The sequence below is a fragment of the Beta vulgaris genome, chromosome 8, assembly GCF_026745355.1.
Source record: "Beta vulgaris subsp. vulgaris cultivar EL10 chromosome 8, EL10.2, whole genome shotgun sequence".
Taxonomy (NCBI): Eukaryota; Viridiplantae; Streptophyta; class Magnoliopsida; order Caryophyllales; family Amaranthaceae; genus Beta; species Beta vulgaris.
Window position 1 is genome coordinate 53,813,377 of NC_079209.1, and position 21,334 is coordinate 53,834,710.

A 21,334-nucleotide genomic window follows, 5' to 3' on the forward strand; every position below is an offset into this window, starting at 1 on the left:
TCAAGCCGAATTTGGGATACCTCAAAGTATAGGACTTCCTGACTTTCAAAGGAGTAAAATTGGACCTAAGACTGTAGATGGTATTTTTATTGGTTATGCGTCTAACAGTGCTGCATATAGACTCATTCTTAAGGATGCATCTGGTTTTGGTCCGATTAGAGAGTCAAGAGATGTTGAATTTTTTGAGCTATATTTCCTATGAAAGTTAGTTTGCAATCATGCTTGCCTGCTGCATCTTCTTCTGTTTTGCATCGTGACATTGCATCATCTAGTGAGACCTTAGAACCTAGAAGGAGTAAGAGAGCTAGAACTGAGTCTAGTTTCGGACCTGATTTTATTACTACCTTTCTAGCTGAAAAAGAGTGCTTAGATGAGCAAGATATCAATGCTTTTGTGTTAGAAGAGAACCCGAGAACCTATGCTGAGGCCATGAGATCGGTAGACTCAAGTTTTTGGTTAGAGGCTATTAACAGTGAAATAGAGTCTATTATGAGTAATAACACTTGGGTTTTGACAGACCTTCCTAGAGGTTGTAAGCCATTAAGCAGTAGGTGGATTTTTACAAAGAAATGCAAGCCTGATGGGTCTTTGGATAAGTATAAGGCTAGACTTGTAGTTGGAGGGCATCGCCAAAAACAAGGGTTAGACTTCTTTGATACTTATTCTCCTGTGACCAAGGTAGCCACCATTAGAGCTTTAATTGCACTTGCATCTATTCATGATTTAATTGTGCATCAAATGGATGTGAAAACTGCATTTTTGAATGGTGAGTTAAACGAGGAGATCTATATGAAGCAACCTGAAGGATGTGAGGTTCCTGGTCAAGAGGACAAGGTATGCAAGCTTATTAGATCTTTGTATGGTTTAAAACAAGCACCAAAACAATGGTATGATAAATTCCATCAAACTATTACTTCAAATGGTTTTTTGGTAAATGATTCTGATGCTTGTGTTTATTCCAAAATTGATGAACTTGGTTGTGTTTTCATATGTCTATATGTGGATGATATGTTGATCTTTGGGACCAATATAGACGTAGTAAATACAACTAAGTGCTTCCTAAATTCTGCTTTGAGATGAAGGATTTAGGAGAGGCTGATGTTATTCTTGGAATAAAGATTACTAGAACTTCATATGGGATATCTTTAAATCAATCTCATTATATTGAGAAAATATTAAAGAAGTTTGATCAATTTGATTGTGTTCCTGTGAAAACCCCATATGATTCTAGTATTCATTTGAAAAAGAATAAAGGTGATAGTATATCACAAGAACAATATGCAAAAATAATTGGAAGTGTAATGTTCTTGATGAATTATACTAGACCTGATATAGCTTATGCTGTTAGTAGATTGAGCAGGTATACTCACAATCCTAATCGGGAGCACTGGGTTGCCTTGATTAGATTGTTGAAGTATCTAAAAGGCACTACCAATTGGGGTCTACATTATCAAAGGACACCTTGTGTTCTTGAAGGATTTTGTGATGCTAATTGGGTGTCGGATAATGATGAGATACAATCTACTAGTGGTTATGTTTTCACTCTTGCTGGAGGAGCTATATCATGGAAATCATCAAAACAAACATGTATTGCCAAATCTACAATGGAATCTGAGTTTATTGCTTTAGAATTGGCAGGTCAAGAAGCTGAATGGATAAGGAGTTTGCTTGCTGATATTCCATTGTGGGGGAAGCCAGCTCCATCAGTTTCTATGCGGTGTGACTCGCAAGCAGCAATTGGGGTAGCGAATAATCAAGCCTATAATGGAAAGAGAAGGCATATTCGCTTAAGGCATGCCATAGTTAGAAATCTAATTAGAGAAAATGTGTTGTCACTCGAGTATGTAAAATCAGAGAGGAATATTGCTGATCCTCTCACCAAAGGCCTTTGTAGAAAAATGGTGCTGGAGTCAGCACAAGGAATGGGTTTAAAGCCTATTGGTGAGTGAATTGTGATGGATACCCTTCTTAGGAATTCCTAAGTTCAAAGGGTCAAACGAAATCACAAAACAACTCAAGATATATGTACTACTACCATTCCTATTAATAAAAGTGATGTAGTATTTTGTTTTAAATTACTGTTATATGTGTAAGGTTGAGTATAAGCTCTTAATAAGTTCATAGCCTTATTTGAGGTGGTTTGTGACAGTACAAACTTGATGAACTTACCTATGTGAATGTGGGGGTTACGCCCAATCCCCTATGAGAGTCCAAAGGTTAGGCTCTCTAGAGCATTCACGAGAATCCAGGCTAATTGTGGGGCATCTTATTATATTTGCGAGAACGTATCTTGATTTGAAAAAGGTTGAGTGCGCAACTATGTTTTGCTAACATCATGAAAGGTTCAAAGAGAAATCTACCTCTTATGACAGTAAGACATATTTGTATGCACTGAGTGTCAATTCAAGTCCATAAGACATTGATACTTCAAAACTCAGTATCTATTGCCCAGATCATCTGTTTTCACCCTGTTTTTTCCTGTTTTCTCTTTTGAATCATGTGGGGATTGTTGGAGTTTATAATAAATGATTGTGAAGGAAACTCAAGAGTTGCTTCAAAAGAGAATTGAAGAGTCCCACATTGATAGAATAATAGGTAGTGTAAGGGTTTATATACATTACACTTTCTATACCCTTTGAGTTGTGTGACAAAGGACTTTTAGTGGGCATGTGGTGAGTGGAGTCACCACACGCGCGCGCGCCCGGTCCGGGCCATGGGCCATGGGCCTTGGGCCTTGGGCCTTGGGCCTTGGGCTTAACTTAACTAAAGTTTTGGGTTAAAAATATGTTGTTTTTAGCCAGTAACTAGGTTACCGTTTTTTCCCGGATTTCCTCCCTTAATGAGCCGTTATTTCCTAATTACGGGCCATTATCTCCTCCCACTAAGTCGGCTGGTAACCACGTTTTAACCCTATTATCCTTTTATAAATACGTAGGTTACTGTTCTCTTAACACACAGAAAATCATAAACACCTTTTCTTCCTCTCTCGAAAATTCTTTCTGGGCAATATTCAAGATCGTTCTCAATCTGTTTTTCCATCTACACTGAATCTCAGAGACCGTGTAACCCTGGAGGTTGATTGCTAAGAGGCCGTGTGTTGTAGCGGGGCAAATTCAACTTTAGGGCAGTGAATTCTTCACGCCACGGTTTTCAGATAAGTTAAATTTATATTGTTAGCGGTTTTAGTTCCTACAATTTGATCTTAGATTAAATATCATCTTTTAAGATTTTAGCCAACTAAGCTAGGTATTGTAGAAATGTTGTGTGGATAAGTTTATATTATGAGTTATGACAAGTGAATGTTACGTGAAGAGAATGTACGCACAAGTAATACTGAAGGTAGGAATTGAGGTTGGTTTAAGTGGTGAACTTTTTCATCTTTTCTAACAAGGTCTAGGGTTCAATTCCTACCCCCACATATTTGTTTGGAATTTAAGAGGAGGGAGGGGATTTAGGGGTGTCTCAATTCCTACCTTCAGTATGTCTCAATTCCTACCTTCAGTTACCTCAACGGTTATATTATTTTTGGATGTCTCAATTTCATCTGATAAATACCTCTTTTGGTTAGGTTTATTTCTATTTTCTTTCTTAAGTAGACCCCTTAATAAAAAATTGTGCCAAAATCAAAATTTGCAATAATTTTGAGATACAACCATAAGACCAATAGTGTTGAAATCCATTAAATGCCCACTTGTGAGTGTCCCATATTGAAGAAAGAGGAGAGAATAAACCACTTTATAAGATTAGGAGTTACTCCTCTTATCACCAATTGGTTTTAGGATGGAACCTCCTAGCTTGTAAGTGGGCTAAACTCCCCCCTCCTTATTGAGTCATCCAATCCCATACTAAAAGTCCGTTTTGGGTTCGATCCTTACCCCCAGTTAGAGGTGTTCACTAGGCCGGGTGCCCAATGGCACCCCGAGCCCAGCCCATCAATAAAAGGGTTAGGGTTGTCTTTTTTAGTTTTTGAATGGGTTTCAGATGGGTTATTTATTAGTAGGGCTGGGTAAGGGCTTTTAAGGATTTTAAATGGGCTTTAAAGGGTTTAGAATGGGTACCCATTTTTTTTATTTTTCAATTCCACTTTCCATTTCTTTCTCCTAATAACTCACGTCTATTTCATTTCTTTCATTTTCTCTCTCCTAAAACCCTAAATCCCTCTTTCAATTTCGATTTTTGTCCCTTTTTTTTCCCCAATTTTTCCCCAAATCATAAACCCTAAAATTCTCTCTCCTCTTCTTTTCTCTGATTTTTTTTTCGTTCCTCAATTTTAGGTAAGTCTAACCCTAAATACGAATTTCTGTTTCTTATGAAGATTAAAATGATTCAGAAAAGCTGAATTTCTGTTTTTCGCCATCAAAGGTACGTACATCTCATTTCTTGTTTATAATTTGAGTTTTTTTACTTGTTTATAATTTGAGTTTTTTTAAGGGGATAATCTTATGTTTATTTTCGTGTAATTATGTCTATTTTATTTTGACTTGCTTTTTTTACTGGGTTTTACTTCACTATCTTAGATCTGCTGCTCACTATATTTTTCATCGTTTGTAAAATGTTCATTTCATTTTTTTTTCCGTGAGTTGATTTTAGTATTGGATCGAAATTATGTTATAGTAGCAGCAATTTCTGCTACAGCTCAATAAAAGCTAATTCACTCCAAATTATTATAGTAGCAGCAATTTCTGCTACAGCTCAATAAACATATAACATGTGGTAGGAAATCATTTTTGTTGATTCTTGGACAAGTGAGCTTTAATGAAGCTTAAATGGTAGGAAAAAAAAAAATTCATTAACAGCATTTGAGCACACTCCGAATCGCAATCAAACAATTTTCTGGGATTAGATGATTTATCTGGTGTTAGATTATTATGATTTTAAATTGTAGATTGTAATGTGAATAATAAATCATGGTGCCAGATGTTATGATTTGTGTTGTTTGATGTGAATATGGTATCTGTTATGTTTTATTTGTTGCACTAGACAGTTATATTTGATATGCAATTTCGACTTAATAATGTGCTATAGGTAATATTTGTAGCTTTAATTTGTTATACTTGCTGTAAGTCTCGATTCTAAGAAAATGCTACTAAACTACTCTCCTGGTGGTATTTGTTTAGTATGCACTAACTCATGTTTTATGGATTTGTAGATCGATATGGACAGTGAACCATTGTCAAGGCCAACAGAGGATGGATATAGCGAGTATTCCGGTCCGGCACCCAAGAGGAAGAAGACATCGAAGGTGTGGCTTGAGTTAGTTGAAGGGATGAATGAAAAAGGTGAGAGAATAGCTACTTGTATTCATTGCAAACTTGGCTTAGCTGCTGGCCCTAATAGTGGAACATCTCATTTAAAGCGTCATCTATTGGAAAGTTGTTCGTTAAGACCTCTTGGACTTGCACTTGGGGAGGGGGTACTAGTAGAGAAGAGGGTGAATTTGTGTTTGATATGAATGAGCTAAGAAAAGAAATTTTACTCTATATTGTGGAAGGGGCTCATCCTTTTTCAACAGTTGAAGAAAAAGGTTTCCGACGGATGATGTCTAAAGCAACCCCTCATTTTAAGACATGTAGTCGAGCTACCATCACTAGAGATCTTTTTTCATTATATTACTGTGATAGGGAGAAAGTAAAAAATATGTTAGTGAATGCTCCTGGCCGAATTTGTTTTACTACTGACAATTGGAGATCATCACATACTTGGCAACATTATATTTGCATTACGGCTCACTTTGTTGATTGTAATTGGAAATTACACAAGTTGATTCTTAGGTTTAGAGGCCTTTCACCCCCCTATGATGGACAAAGCATTTCTGAGGAGATTTTCATGTTTTTAATTCAATGGAAAATAGAGCACAAAGTGTTAAGTGTGACAGTGGATAATGCTACTTATAACGATACAATGATTAGTCATTTAAAACTCGTCTTTTCTTAAGGGGATTGTTGTTTAGTGATGGATCTTTTCTGCATATTAGATGTTGTGCACACATTATTAATTTGATTGTTCAATCTGGTTTGGATGTTATTGCAAGCATTTTAGACAACATTAGGAACTTAGTGAAAATGGTCACAAGATCTTCATCGAGAAGTAAAGAATTTTATGACACTGCTCAAAAGAACTTTGATTTGGATGTTAAGAGGAAACTTAATTTGGATATGAAAGTTCGTTGGAATTCCACTTTTAAGATGCTTGATAACATACTCTATTACAAGGATGTGTTTATTCATTTGGGGTTGGTGAGCTCTAATTTCAAGTTTTATGTGCCTCGAGAGTCGGAATGGGAAAACTTGTTTGTTTTTCACCGGTTCTTAAATATTTTCTATGATGTCACTTGTATGTTTTCGGCTGTTAATTCCCCGACCTCCAATTTGTACTTCAAGGGGGCGTGGATGGCTCATCGTTGCTTGATTGAGACGGCAAAAGGCCCACATATTTTTCTATCTAGTGCAGTGGAACCTATGTTAGTGAAGTTTGACAAGTATTGGTCCGAGTATAATGTGATCCTATCTTGTGCGGCCGTTCTTGACCCTAGATTTAAAATAAAGTTTGTGGAATATTGTTTGGTAAAGTTGTTTGGTGAAGAGGATGGTATGATACAAGTAGGAGAAATCTTAACTACTTTGAAAACTTTGTATAACGAATATAAATTGCAATCATCTATTTCTCCTATTGTTGCTCCTTCTCCTCCTAGTAGTGGGTTAGGCCAAAACTATTTTGAGGATTACAATAGCTACAATCCAAGAAGTATTAGTACGCAAATTGGAAAGTCACAACTTGATGTATATTTGGAGGATGAGGCACTTGACATGAACTCGGAATTGGATGTATTGGAATTTTGGCATCAAAATGCAATTCGATTTCCGGAGCTTTCAAAAATGGCAAGAGATCTACTAACAATTCCGGTTAGTACAGTAGCTTCTGAATCGGCTTTTAGCCTTGGAGGGAAAATTATATCTCCTACTAGGAGTTCATTGAAGCCAAAGACTGTGCAAGCACTAGTGTGTGTCCAAGATTGGCGCCGTGATGAGCATGGTATTTCTGTAGACTTGGAGTCTGACCCATATTCTTGTGACGAGGATTTAAATGAAGAAGAGGATGATGATACTAGCCTTTTCCATTAGGTAAATTTCTCTTAAGTCTTGAATAAATTTCTTTAGTCTTCAATAACTTTTTTTTTGTGTGAATGTAGAAATATCTGATTTATACTATGCTTCCAATATGTTTGAAGTCCACAAAATAATTCTCTGATTTTTGATAGAGAACGAGAAATCGAGTGGAGATGAAGGGATTATGAAGGCGAATGAGCGTGGAGAAATGGGTGCTGTTGTTTTTTTTTTCTGATTTTAGATGTATTGGTATTTCCTTTTAAGTTTGTGGAGTTCTTTATGCCAAGTTAGTGTCTGATTTTAGTGCAAATTTTATACAGGTGGTTGAAAGTGAAGGAAAGAACTTAGAAGTTGTTGTGATGACGAAAGCAGGTCTGCATCAGCTTGAGGAATCTGAGATTGATGCCATTGTTGCAGAGATTGAAGCAGAGAAGGCAGCAGCTGAGGCTGCAAAGAAAGCTCCTGCTAGTTCATGTTAACTTGCAGACTTTTGTTCTAGGCTGTTCACTTAGTGTCTTAATGCTTTCCAATTCCAGCTTTGTTTAGACTAAACATTGAATTGTTGCAAATCAGACTTGGATTTCATTTGTGCTGTTAGTAGACGTATAATATATGTGATACCATTGAAGTAGCTACTAATCAATGGGTGATTGGCTGATTTTGCTTCATTATGATTGGTAAAAGTATGTTCTTGCTGCTGTTGGTCTGACATTTTACATTTTAAGATGAGTTGGTAAAAGTATGTTCTTACAGAAATAATGGGCTGGGCCGGGCCGGGTCTCGTAGGCTTAAGCCCGGCCCGGCCCGATGTTGTTTTGACCATAGCCCGGCCCGGCCCGGTTCACTTCGGCCCGGCCCGGCCCGAACCCGGCCCGATGAACACCTCTACCCCCAGTATTATGCTGGGGTATTCCTTTGCATGTTATGCATGCCTTACCAGCCAATGTGTTGGTGTTTCCTATAGACTAGCAGTTTTGTAAGGGTTAGCCTTTGGACTGACTTAATTTAAAAAAAAAAAAAAAAAAAAAGCAATGTTTCTATCTGTATCATGTACGAATGAAAAGACTAGTACTCCACTACTCCCTTTGTTTCGTCCTCCAGGTGGCTCTTGGCTAGAATTTTATTCCCAACATTATTATTGCTTTCTAATCAAATACTTTTGGTGAACGATATCAGATGGCCGGTGATGGTTGTCGTATTGTATCATGATTTTTTTTGTTTGCAATTGTTCTCTTTCTTCGTTTTTCATTGATCGATATTTTTTGAGGTGGTTCTGTGTTTTAAGAATTTTTTTTTACATCATAAAAACTTACATCAATTAAAATTCGAATTAATTAAACGAGAAAGAGAGTGTTATATTACTAAATATGTAAATATTTTGTGTATCTTACTTTCCTTATTTACTATCCTTGCTTGTAAACCCTAGTTTGTATTAGTATATATGGTTAATTAATGGAATAGCCTCACTCAAGGGATTATCATATTCTGACAATAAGGTGATTACAAAGAGGTGCTTCATGAGGCTTTATTTGCCTCATAACACATTATGCGCTTAATAAACTCATGAGTTACATCTCATATTCTCACTCCACCCATCTAAAATCATCCAACCCATTTCACAAATGGATTTGGGTAATATCCAAGGATTGTCACATTGTGTGTGGTTATAGGACCCAATATATATTTGTGATTGGCCCAATTATACTAGCTCAAAAAATCGCAATTAGCTTCTAGCAAAATGTTAAGGTCACCTAATATTATGGAATATATTATCTCCATAATTTGTCCATATACATTTAGTTTGTTACACTTGATCGAGAACAAATCCTTCAACTGCTTCACTAAATTTTGAATAACCATAATAATGGTGCGTTCATTTTACCAAAAATTTCCTGAACATAATTACACTGAACTTATCTAAATTTATTAGAAATAATAAAATTTCATTTTATAAGGTAAAAAGAACACACCTTAATATTAATTTGAAGCCACTTGACAATGAAAAAAATATTTTCCGTCCGGTTCTAACAAGTTTAATGTACATGATTCATATACCAATCAAATCAAATCAAATTTGCCATACTTTTATTTTCATCCTCACCAAATTATGATTTATGAGTTCTATGAGGAATGATTTTTTCCCTAATAAAAGACTTACTTCTAGAGATCAGATTCTATTAACGTACACTAGAAAACTCAGATTGCTACCTAACATTTTTCATATATTTTAAAGCATCCAAAAGTTAAGGAATCAGCTTAAAGTCCTTTCAAGATCTCCAGTCACCAACCATTTGCATGCATGTGCCTCGCATTATGGTTTGCTTTCCATGCATATCATATTATATTTTTGGAAAATGTCATGTAATAATTGTCGTGATATATAATGTGTTTTTGGGTGCAAAATGGTACAAAGAATAATATATAACATATATTTAAATGGTACAAAGAATAACATATATAAGACTTAAAATTATGTTGCAAAATTAAAGATATTTAAGCTATAACTATCAATAAATGTATTATATCTCTATTATGTAAGTTAAGGGAAATAATGGTGTCCCCCTTGGAATTTACTTAAATGCCCCTCACAACATTCCACAAACAACCCTTCTGGCAACTAATCAAACGATCAACGCACAAACTTGCCAAAACAAAAAAATTAATCAAATCTCTTTTAACCCAATCAACTGATATAATGTTCAATCAAATAAACGTGCCAATAAAAAAAATCAATCAAAAAGATTCATTATCAATAACTTACCAAAACATTAATACCATATACATAACAAAAAAATTTACACGGCACAACAACATTACACAAACTCAATTACAAGCACAAATTCCAAAAGAAAAAAAAAAACAGTTTTCTTCATAGATTGGAGTTTCACGACATTCTCAAATATGGAACTTTCAATTTTGCCGATTCTTTACTATCAATCAGGTAGGCAGTTAGTTATTGAAAATAAAGTTATGTGTACTATTCTATGTTCAATAAATCTTAATAATATGGAATATGTTCGAGTAAATTAAACTCAAACTACACCAACTCTTAAAAATGTGCTGTATTAGGTTTTTTTCAAAAAAAATTAAACTTAAATTATAGTTTATTTAGAATTTAATTCGAAAATAGTTGAAATTCAAAATTAAACTTACTCATAAATACTCAAAAAAAAAAAAATGAAACTTCGACCAAAATATGAGAACTCGAATTGTTTTTGTGGCCATATATTAAAAAGAATTTGAGAAAAATAATACTTAAACTCATATATTAAAATCAAAAAATTATGCCTGTAATCGAATATCAACATAAACCTTAATTTGGGGGAAATTGAATTTCATAATAAACGGTAGAGCTTGCGCCATGACTTGCTTGAGATAATCCTTAGCTATTAATCGACGGTCTCAATTGAATATATAGAGACAGAGAAAAACGAGTGTAGTTTGATTTGGGGGAAATTGATGAAGATGATGTTCAATTAAATATAGAGAGAAAAAATATTGGATATTTAGATATATAGGTATGTGAATTGGGGGAGTAGTGGTTTGATTTGGGGAAATTGATGAAGATCCGATGTTCAATTGAATCAGGGGAAGTAGTGATTTGATTTGTGTTTGAGAAATATGGGTTCAGTAGTAGAGCGAATATGGGTTTGTTCAAGAAATAAAAGGAATGACATAAAAATGGGAGAGTAGTCAGTGAAATTTTTTTGTCAGTAGCTAATGTTGAAGAATTGAAGAGAGAGATAGAGTAGACTGAGTAATATGTCTCTTTTGTCATGGGACACATGGGGTGAATATTAACATTTTAGTGCAATATATCTATTTCTATCAAGCTATAATAACCAATAAAAAATCAAGCTATAATAACCAACAAAAATCAAGCTATAATAGCTGCATACAAAATGCAACAACAATTATATAACGTTGAGAGCTATATTTTAAAGTAGCATAATGTTTTAGTGCAGTGTTATCTCACCTCTACCTTTTTGTCTTAAATGGATATTTAGAGCTTTGACTTAAAATTGTAAATTGTTATGTATCTTATTAACTTAAAATTGTAATGCTAATTGATATAGTAATTGACTTAAAATTGTTATGCTACATGATAGTCGGCTAACTTAGATTTATCTTAATACTCTAAGTTAGTTCTATTATCTTAGATATATATTTATTTAATTGTTTATAAATACTATTTGTAAGTATTTCAAAAAATCTCATTCACAAAATGAAGATGAACTTAAATATACGAGTTTTCGTTTTTGGTTTATTTTACTACCAAGTAACAGTTATGTCCAACAATGTATCGCACGCATCGCGTGCATAAAAAGCTAATATAGATTATTACCTTTGGTCATGTATAGAAAATCAAGTTATGGTAGTTTCCTCTTTAATTAATTAGATCCTCTCTATGGAGTATCAATTCTTATCATTTTAGTAATTTTAAATAAAGCCATACTCCAACATCATATTTAGGCCTCGTTTGGTTCACATGGGAAATAATTTTTCATGGGAATTTACATTTCATTGGGAAATTTTTTCCCTTGTTAATTTCCTAGGAATTAGACAAAATTGTTTGGTTGACACCATAGGAAATTGCATTTCCTAGGAAATGACTCACCAGGGGGGGGGGGGGAGGGGCTTGGTGAGTGATTTCCTATGTTTCATGGGAAATTCTATTTCCCTTGGAATTTGTATTTCCTATGCTTCTTCCATTTCCCTCCAACCAAACACAACACCCATAATGTATTTCCTAGAATTTGTATTTCCAAGGAAAATAGCTTCCAACCAAACAACACTTTAAATGTCTAGTTGTATGCCTTAACATTCCTTAATTTCCAAGAAAAAAATTAATAAGAGAAGACAATCCATACAACATATGTTTTTATTTGTTGTTATTATTGTTAGAGAGTGACTAAGCGAAATGATGAATATAATAAGATTTTGGGTACTATTCTTATAAGACATTATCGACTAAACTAGATGACATTCCCACATGTAGCATATATTAATGATTGAGATTGAAAATTTTGGTGCGGAAATTAATATAATATCTAAATGAATGAAAGACTATTCCAAATTTGAGCATAAAATTACTATGATGAAATAGAGAAAGTACTACTATAATGGATATATTAGAATAATTTTTGGATGTGTTAGATGTAAAAACTTACATTTTGGATGTACAAGCATAGTTTATGTACAAGAAAACTAATGGATGCAAGATATACAAAAATCATTATGAATGTGCAAATATAGTTTTAAGATGTACAAAAAAATCATAGATGGATAAGATAGATTTTGAATATACAATATATACTATGGATATATGATAATTTTTGAAAGTGAACATAAAAAAATTTAGAGAAAAAAAAGACTAAAAAACAATAAGTGAACATTTCGCCATTTAAACTTAAGTCTTTTTTCTAGTCCTTTTGATGTCTTTAGGTAGTACACTAGAGTCGATATATTAGACTTGAGCTAATAGATGGAGTGGGTGTTTCACATTTTTAGGGAGGCTAACCAGGCAGCGGACTTCATGGCTTACAAGGGTCACTCGTAGCGTGCTCCTCGCTGCTATACTCGTTTCCTCCTTACGTGAATTTTCTCTCCTCATCCGGAAGGATGTTTTAGGTTGGCTCCAGATTGATGGGGTCTCTTAAGTTTTTCTCTCCTTATCAAAATAAAAAATAAAAAATTAAAGTGGTGATTTTAGACGCTTTGAATTTTTGCAAGAATTGTCACTGGATTAGACTTTGTCGCTTAAAAATTTGTCATTGATCGAACCCCATGTACTAGTTTTCCTTTTGTTGAGGAATTTTGGATTTTGCTACCTTTCTTCTATTATCTTTTTGAAATAACTATCTTTTTTTTAATTTCTTTTCTAATTTAACTACTTGTAATTTTTTTTTTTATTTGAAATTGTTGGTTTTGCTACCTTTAAACGGGTTCATCCAATTTTTACATTAAGTGGGATCCACTTTTGCTTCCCCTATTTCCTCGCATCTTTCCCTTAATTTTTTTTAAATATTGCCTCTTTCATCAAACTTCAAACACAATTTGTCAATATTTATACAAATTTCAAATCAATCTTCACAAGTCTGAATTAGGAGGTTTAGAATTATTGTTCATTGAATTTACAAAAGTTTGTCAATATCAACAACTAAAATTAATATTTAAGTTTCAATTTTGGAAACTTGAGCCCTTAAGAAATTAGGGCTTTTTCAAAATCGAAAGTGTTTCAAACTTGGGACTTCCAATACGAATTGAAGTATATACTATGTTATACATTAATCATGTCAAAGCTTCAATTTTGCTGAAAAACTATTCAATTATGCACATTTCATTACCAATTACAAGCTGTATTTTCATGAAATTTCCAATTGAAATAAGATCCTCAATTTAATATGGAAACTACCCCTAGAGTGAAACAAAAATGTGCAACGAACTCAAAATTTAGGTGGAAATCATTCACCTTTCTAGTTGAACATAAACCATATTTGTATAGCTCTCTCTCTAGATTTAGAGTCTCTCTCTCTAAAAAATTTTGATCACTGGGGATTATCTTTAGGTCTTTGACCTAGAGGCCTTGGGAGTCAATTTTTTAGAGATCTCCGTTGTTTAGTCCATGCATTCAAGCAGCATCCAAGATAAGGTTCCTCCGGATGATTCTCATGGTATATCTGATATGGATGGAGTTAAATCTCAAGTGGTTGGTTCAGAGATTAGTTCTGATAGAATTTCGTTCAAAGAAGTAGTTTCTAGCTCATCCCAATGGTTTCCCGAAGCTAAAGCTGTTTACCTCAGCTCCATGGAATGGGATGAGCCGGAATTAGAAGCTCCAACTGGTGTTAATGTTGTCCAATTTTCGAAAGAAAAGTTAACCCAGCTTCGTAAGCCTTGGGGTTTAACTTTGATGGAGAAATGTCTGGGCATTTCAGTAAGGCCCTCCTTCATCACTCAAAGAGTGAGGTTGATGTGGAAACCTCGTGGTACTCTCGAAGTTATTGATTTAGGTTATGTTTAGTTCACCTGAAATTTTCTGATATGAACTTATCTGATCTGATCTGAACTTATTTTTTCTGATCTGATCTGATCTGATCTGATCTGAACTTATCTGATCTGATCTGATTACAAGATCTTATCTTTTAGATTTTTCTCAATATAGAAGAAAAAATATAGTCATGTGGGGTCTTGTTTGATTCGTCTCAATGAGTACTTTATTAATATTCAATTATTATAATTTTTACTAATATGTAATGAAAGATATAATGATTTTTAAATATAAGCATAATCTGAACTGAACTGATCTGATCTGATCTGAACTTATTTTTTCTGATCTGATCTGAACTGATCTGATTAGATCTGAAATAAGCAAAAATAAGGTGAACTGAACATAGCCTTAGGCAAGGACACATATCTTTTTAGGTTCAGTCTTCAGGATGATTATGAGAGAGCCTTATTTGGCGGTCCATGGTATGTGTTAGATCACTACTTAATGGTTACTCAATGGCAACCAAATTTCAGACCAACTCATAATCCTTTTAGTTCCATGGCAGTTTGGATTCACCTCCCAGAATTACCTGTTGAATATTATGACAAAGAAGCTCTGTTCACCATAGCAAGTAAATTGGGTAAGCCAATTCGTGTCGACTATGCTACCAATCATCTCACAAGAGCCAGATATGCTCGTATTTGTATCGAAATTAATCTTTCAAAGCCCATTACCTCCAAAATTTGGATTGGAAATCAATGGCAAGTGATCCTATATGAAAATCTTCATTCTCTATGTTTCGTTTGCGGTAGGATTGGTCATCAGAAAAACCAGTGCACTGAATCCAAAGGAAAAGCTGTCATGGCTCAGCATGAGTCAGGAAGTGGGGAAGAGACAGATGGCTCTCAGTTGTATTCTTCTCAGAATATTGATACAGGTGTTTCCAATGCAAAAGATGATGGGGGGACATTTGTCTCAAATAATCAGAAGTTGCAAAGTCCAACTAGGAATCCTCCTAGCCCACTGAAAGTTTCTACTAAGGAGAGTTTAGGGGAGGAATTTGGGCCATGGACCATGGTCTCACACCGTAAAAGATTTTCTAACTTCAATTCTCAAGCCCAAAAACAAAAAAGTTCTAATAAAGGGAAACTTCCCATTCCTACTCTCGCTCCTGTTTCGTCCGAAGCCCGAAAAAAAACAAATAACCTTTCTTCTTCCAATGGCGTCTCCACTAATAATTTTTGGAGAGTTTTAGACAAGGGCAATAATGCTTCTCAGAAAGATTTTGAGGGAATCAATGCTGATTATTCAAATATCGAGGCTTCTAATACTTCTCCAGTACCTATTCCTCTTCCGTCTTTTCCCTCTTGTTCAATTCCCAGCAACAGTCACCCTACCCAGATCCTCCACATGGCAGTTGAGAAATCTAATTCTTCAGTTGATAATATATCCCCCACGTTACAAGATATTCACATGCAAAATCCTTCATCTTCCACTGAAAATTCTCCTCCTTTGTCTTCTCTCTCCAATGGAAAAGAGCTCATCTTCAGAGAAAACTCCGTCAACCTCTTCGTTGAACCCAGTACTTCCATCCAATGTGTCTCTTCCACCTCCCCAACCCCCAATTTCTCTCTCATCTCCTCCTCTTCTTCGATCACTAGCATTCCGCCAACCGTTCTCGCACTTCCCCCCCTCCTCCTCCCACTGCTCTGAAAACCTCTCGCCCATCTCCTCCGACACTTCTCAACCTTTATCCGGCTCACCCTCAACCTCTTCTCTGGAGCTCCATCGAGTGTCCTCTCACATCATCCAAGATGGAAATGATGTTATCCTCCCTCAAATCCTTATGCCCCTCAAACCCATCCTTTCTCTCTCTTGCGAGGTCTCCGGGTCCTCCAGCAGTAGGTTTAAGAGCCATGCAACCCCCCCTTTAAACATTCCAACCTTTCCCTTGTTATTAAAAAGTCACGGGCTAGACCTAGAGTCGACCAAATTCAACATCATTATGTTCCACATTCAAAGAGAGGTAGTGGGAATTCAATTAGAAACTCGACACTCCTTGTTTGTGAAGGAAAAGTTGGAGATAAATGCGATGATAACTCCGATCAGCTTAACGGACACATGGAGCTTGGGAATGTCGCAGATTTGGAAAAATTGGGAAAAGTTTATACCTCAAATATCGAGGAAAGGGAAGGAGATAGTTCAAAATAGCTCTGGTTCTCTATCACCCCTTCCTAACCTAAATATGAAGATTATCGTATGGAATGTTCGGGGAGCCTCGAATAATACTTTTGTACCTCATGCATGGGATGTAGTCAGGTTGAATAAACCATCCATCTTTATTATTTTTGAAGCCAAGGCCGAGGAATGTCGGGCTCGTCAAGTTACTAGGTTACTTGGGTTTGACGATTTCAAAGCCATTCCTCCTCATGGCCTGAAAGGAGGGATATGGTTAATGTGGAAGAATTCGGTTGAACTTGTGAGTTGGAGTGAGGTATCTCCCTACTATTTTCATTCTCTCTTTAAGTTCAGCCCTAATCATTCGGAAGCTCTTATCACGGGCATGCATGCTCCTAGCACGGCTAGAGAACGTCATGAGCTTTGGAAGAACATGGAGCAAAATCTTCCGCCGGATCAGACCCCATGGATGGTTGTAGGGGATCTAAATGAGGTTAGAACTCAGGCAGAAAAGTCCGGAGGTAGGGCGTTCCGTAATTCTCAGTGTAAGGCCTTAAATTCCTTCATGGATGCTGCTTGCTTGGTTGATCTCGGGTTTGACGGTAACCCGTTCACTTGGACTAATGCAAGGGAAGGGGTTGCTCTTATCAGAGAGAGACTTGATCGGGCCTTGGCTAACCATACCTGGATCTCTGAATTTCCAGGAACACAGGTAAGTCACCTTCCTAGGTCCTATTCGGACCATTGCCCGGTTTGTGTTAATCTTAATCTTTCTTCTTCCTCAAACCAAAAGATGTATCCCTTCCGATGCAAAGAGGTTTGGTTAGCTCATCCGGACTTTAAAAAATTTTTCATCAATAATTGGCTTAACTCTCCTGTTGATTTTTTAGCTGGTAGAGATAATTTCCTAAATAATATTAAATCTTGGGATTGCCGCATTTTTGGGAACCTTTTTCAAAAGAAAAAACGCATCTATGCTAGGTTAAATGGCATTCAAATTGCTTTAGCTCGTTGTAATTCTTCCTTTCTTTCTAATCTGGAAATTCAATTGCTCAATGATCTTAATGAAATCCATCTGATTGAAACGCGGGTTTGGGCCCAAAAGGCGGGGTTTGATTGGCAACGTTCAGGAGATCTTAATACCCGCTATTTCCATGTGCTTGCGAAAATTAAAAAATCAAAAGGGAAGATTCATGCTCTTCAAGATTCAAGGGGGGTTTGGGTGTATGACGATTCTACCCTAAAAAATATGGCTCGCCTAGCCTTCATGGACATTCTCTCAACTAAGCACTCTTCTAGCTTGCTTAATTCCTCCTTCATTTCTCCTGTTGCTCTTGCATCAGAAGACGCTTTAAGTTTAGGTAAGCTAGTCTCTCTAGAGGAGCTTAGTCATGTGATTAAGTCAATGTCCCCGATCAAGAGTCCAGGTCCTGATGAAATTCAACCTGTTTTTTATCAACAGTATTGGGAGGATCTTCATGAGCCTATTGTTTCATTTGTGAATAAATGTCTTGTTGAGGGTCGTATTCCTGAAAGTATTAATAAGTCCTATCTTTGCTTGATTCCTAAGAAAAGTGCTCCCTCTACAATTGGTGATTTTCGGCCTATTGGTTTGTGTAACACTATTTTAAAAATTTTAACCAAAACCATTGCCACTCGCTTGAAAACTCTCATGCCAAATCTGACTAGTCCACTCCAATCTAGTTTTATAAAGGGTAGATCCATTGACGAAAACATTATTATTCTAAAAGAAGTAGCCCATTTGTTTAATCGTGCTAAAAGAAATAAGAGCATTATGGCCCTAAAAATTGACCTTACGAAAGCCTTTGATAGTCTTGAATGGTCTTTCATTAGAGATACTCTTGTTGGTTTTAATTTCCCAAAACACCTGGTTGACGTGATCATGAGTGTTGTTACTTCCCCTACCATTTATGTTCTTTGGAATGGAGAGGTAACTCCGGATTTTTGTCCTTCGAGAGGTATTAGGCAAGGGGATCCTTTATCTCCCTATATCTTTGTTCTTTGTATGGAACGCCTTTCCCTTCTTATACAACAAAAATTGGATATTAAAACTTGGAAACCTCTTATGATCACTCGTGATATTGGCTTATCTCATTTATTTTATGCGGATGATGTTTTCTTATTTGGGAAAGCTTCTTGGGATAATCTGAGCCTAATGATGGAAGTTCTCAATGATTTTGGCGTTCTCTCAGGTTTGTTTCTTAATAAGCTTAAATCTACTATCATTGTCCCCAAAAAAATGGACCATAATGTTAGACAATCTCTAAATTCTTTCAGTGGTCTGCTTGTCTCTTCTAATTTTGGGAAGTATCTAGGGGTTCATATTTCTCCTAATAAACTTCGAAAGTTGGACTACTTAGATTTACTAGATAAAACTACTGACAAAATAAGGGGGTGGCAAGCAAAGCTTTTAAATATGGCTGGAAGATGTACCCTAATAAAATCTGTTCTAAACTCTTACCCCTTGCACGTAATGCAAACTAATATCTTGCCCATTGGTATTCTTGATGATCTTAAAAAGAAAATTAAACGTTTCTTATGGAACAAAGTTGGTCAAAGACATTATATCTCTCGTACCTCCTGGGATCATGTCTGCAGACCAATGATGGAAGGAGGGCTTGGAATTAGAGATTTACGTCACTGGAATCTTTGCTTTATGGCTAAATTAGGCTGGAAATTTCTGACTCAACCTTCGAAACTTTGGGTTAAAATTCTAAACAACAAATATTGTAAAGGAACTAACTTCATGGATGTCATTCCCAATGCCTCTCAGTCTACTATTTGGCGCGATATTTTAAAAGGGAGGGACTTACTTGCTCAGGGTATTATTATGAATGTTGGGAATGGGGAGGATATTTCACTTTGGTACCATCATTGGGTTGGGAGGGAACCTCTTTATAAGTGCCCTGACATTGTTATTCCGGATTCAAAAGCTCATTGGAGGGTAGCCCACATAATTAAAAATAGAACTTGGTCTCTTGATCAGATTGCCTATTTATTACCCCAGGAGATTATTAAGGAAATCAAGGCTATTCCCTTGCCTACAATATCTTCCGTCCAGGATGAGTTAAGATGGGTGTTCTCATCGGATGGTGACTTTTCTATTAAATCTGCCTATCGAAAACTCAACCCAAATATTCATACTCCTTCTCAAATTCCTAACTTCTGGCCAAAACTATGGAAGATTAAGGTTCCTTTTAAATATAAAATGCTGTTCTGGAATGTTGCTCACGAAATTTTACCCACTGCTTCTAACCTTCAAAAAAAAATTCAAGGTTTTGATGCTACCTGTCAGTGTTGTGTTCAAGATCTGGAAACTCATTTGCACCTATTTCGGTAATGTTTTCATGCTGCTATTCTTTGGAAAGGAATTTTTCAAAATTGCCATTTAGCTAAAGCCTTAGATGTTCACTGTTTTTTCAATTTTGATTGGGACGATTGGATTACTTTTAATCTCAAACAATCCCTTGATTGGTTAGAAATGTTTGTTATTGCTTTATGGCATATTTGGAAAAATCGTAACAGGGTGGTGTTTGAAGGAGCCATGGCTAGACCTTCTTCCCAATATAATCACTTCTTTCTTGATTACATTCATAACCGCACTGTTTTTCAGAATCAGGGCAAGATGAATACTAATCCTCAGCACCCAATTGCTTGGAAACCCCCTGTTCATGGCTATTTGAAGTTAAACACTGATGGTTCTTGGAAGGCAAATGACAAAGCTAGCGGTGGAGGGGTGATTAGAAGAACTGATGGGTCTTGGTTCATGGGTTTCTCCATCAAGTTTGGCGCTGTTAACCCGGCTGCAGCAGAGTTAATAACCATAAGGGAGGGTCTTTCTCTCGCTAAAGACCACAACATCTCTAGACTTGAGGTTGAAACTGATGCGCAAGCTCTCAAGATTATGCTTGACAGAGCTGAGCAACTTCCCCATCACCAGTTGAGTGCCATCATTTGTGATATTGTTAAGCTTCTCAAAACCAACTGGGTGGTAGTTTTTCTCCATGCAAAACGCAATGCGAATATGGTAGCTCACAAGCTCGCTAGATTCGGGATGGATATGGAGGTGGACAAGACTACTCATACTTCTCCTCCTCAATGTGTGATGAAAGATTACATGCAAGAATTGGTCAATCCCATGGCTTAGCTGTGTTTTATCGGTGGCTGTCTTGTTTTATTGTGTGTAGGAAGGTGTCTCCATCTTTATCTAAAGTTGTAATCTTGTGGTTATGGTGGATGCTTAGTTTAGAAGCTGTAACAAACTGATGTTTTAAATATATGCCATCTTTTGTGTTAAAAAAAAACCTCAAAATTTAGGTAGTTGAAGATTGTTTGAAAGAACTTGATGAAAAATTTGATCAAAGGTTACCTTGCAAAATATGTACTCAATAAACAAATGAGTGTAAATAAAACCATATATGGAACCTTGACAAAAGAGTATAACACATATAAACAAGTTTGCGACATAATAGAATTACAAAAGGTATTAATTTCTTACACGAAACTAATTGTATAGAAAAATCTCTTATATGAAAATCAATTGTATAACTTAGCTTTCTTTATTTAGTTAATATATTTTGAGAGAGATATTATTGGACAATAATCGATCCAAAAGAGCTTTATTATTTCTAAAGAGCATCCTATAATATATTCATAGAACAATGATTTTTTGGAAAAATGGTCCCCATGTAGTTAAGAAAAGCAACTCCTATCTAATTTATTGCCTATCTATCTCTCAACCAACTGTATCAATTTCAAATGAATGTCATTTCATATTCATAAACTTTCAACTATATCATCAAACCTAACCCAAATTGATTGTAATTGAAGATTTCTGCTACAAATGGTTAAAAGAGTACTTAGTCACACCAAATTTTGGACTTTGCCAATTAAATCATATTTCATATAGGAGTATCGAGTATGACTGTATGGGAGTGTTTTACAAGCGTTGCTTTTTTGTAAAATCACATGAGAAAGAATAAAAATGAGGTTAGGTGAGAGATGAGGTAGCTAAATCACAAGATACACCAAGCAAAAA

The 21,334-nt window shown here is 35.7% G+C and overlaps 1 protein-coding gene across 1 annotated transcript; it reads left to right on the forward strand.

Moving 5' to 3' along the window:
• Nucleotides 1–14,655: 14,655 nt before the first annotated feature.
• Nucleotides 14,656–20,443, forward strand: LOC125492674 (uncharacterized). Its single transcript, XM_048635379.1, has 3 exons — nucleotides 14,656–15,679; nucleotides 16,452–19,632; nucleotides 19,822–20,443. The coding sequence occupies exons 1-3, from the start codon at nucleotides 14,656–14,658 to the stop codon at nucleotides 20,441–20,443; spliced, it is 4,827 nt and encodes a 1,608-aa protein (XP_048491336.1).
• The last annotated feature ends 891 nt before the right edge of the window (nucleotides 20,444–21,334 follow it).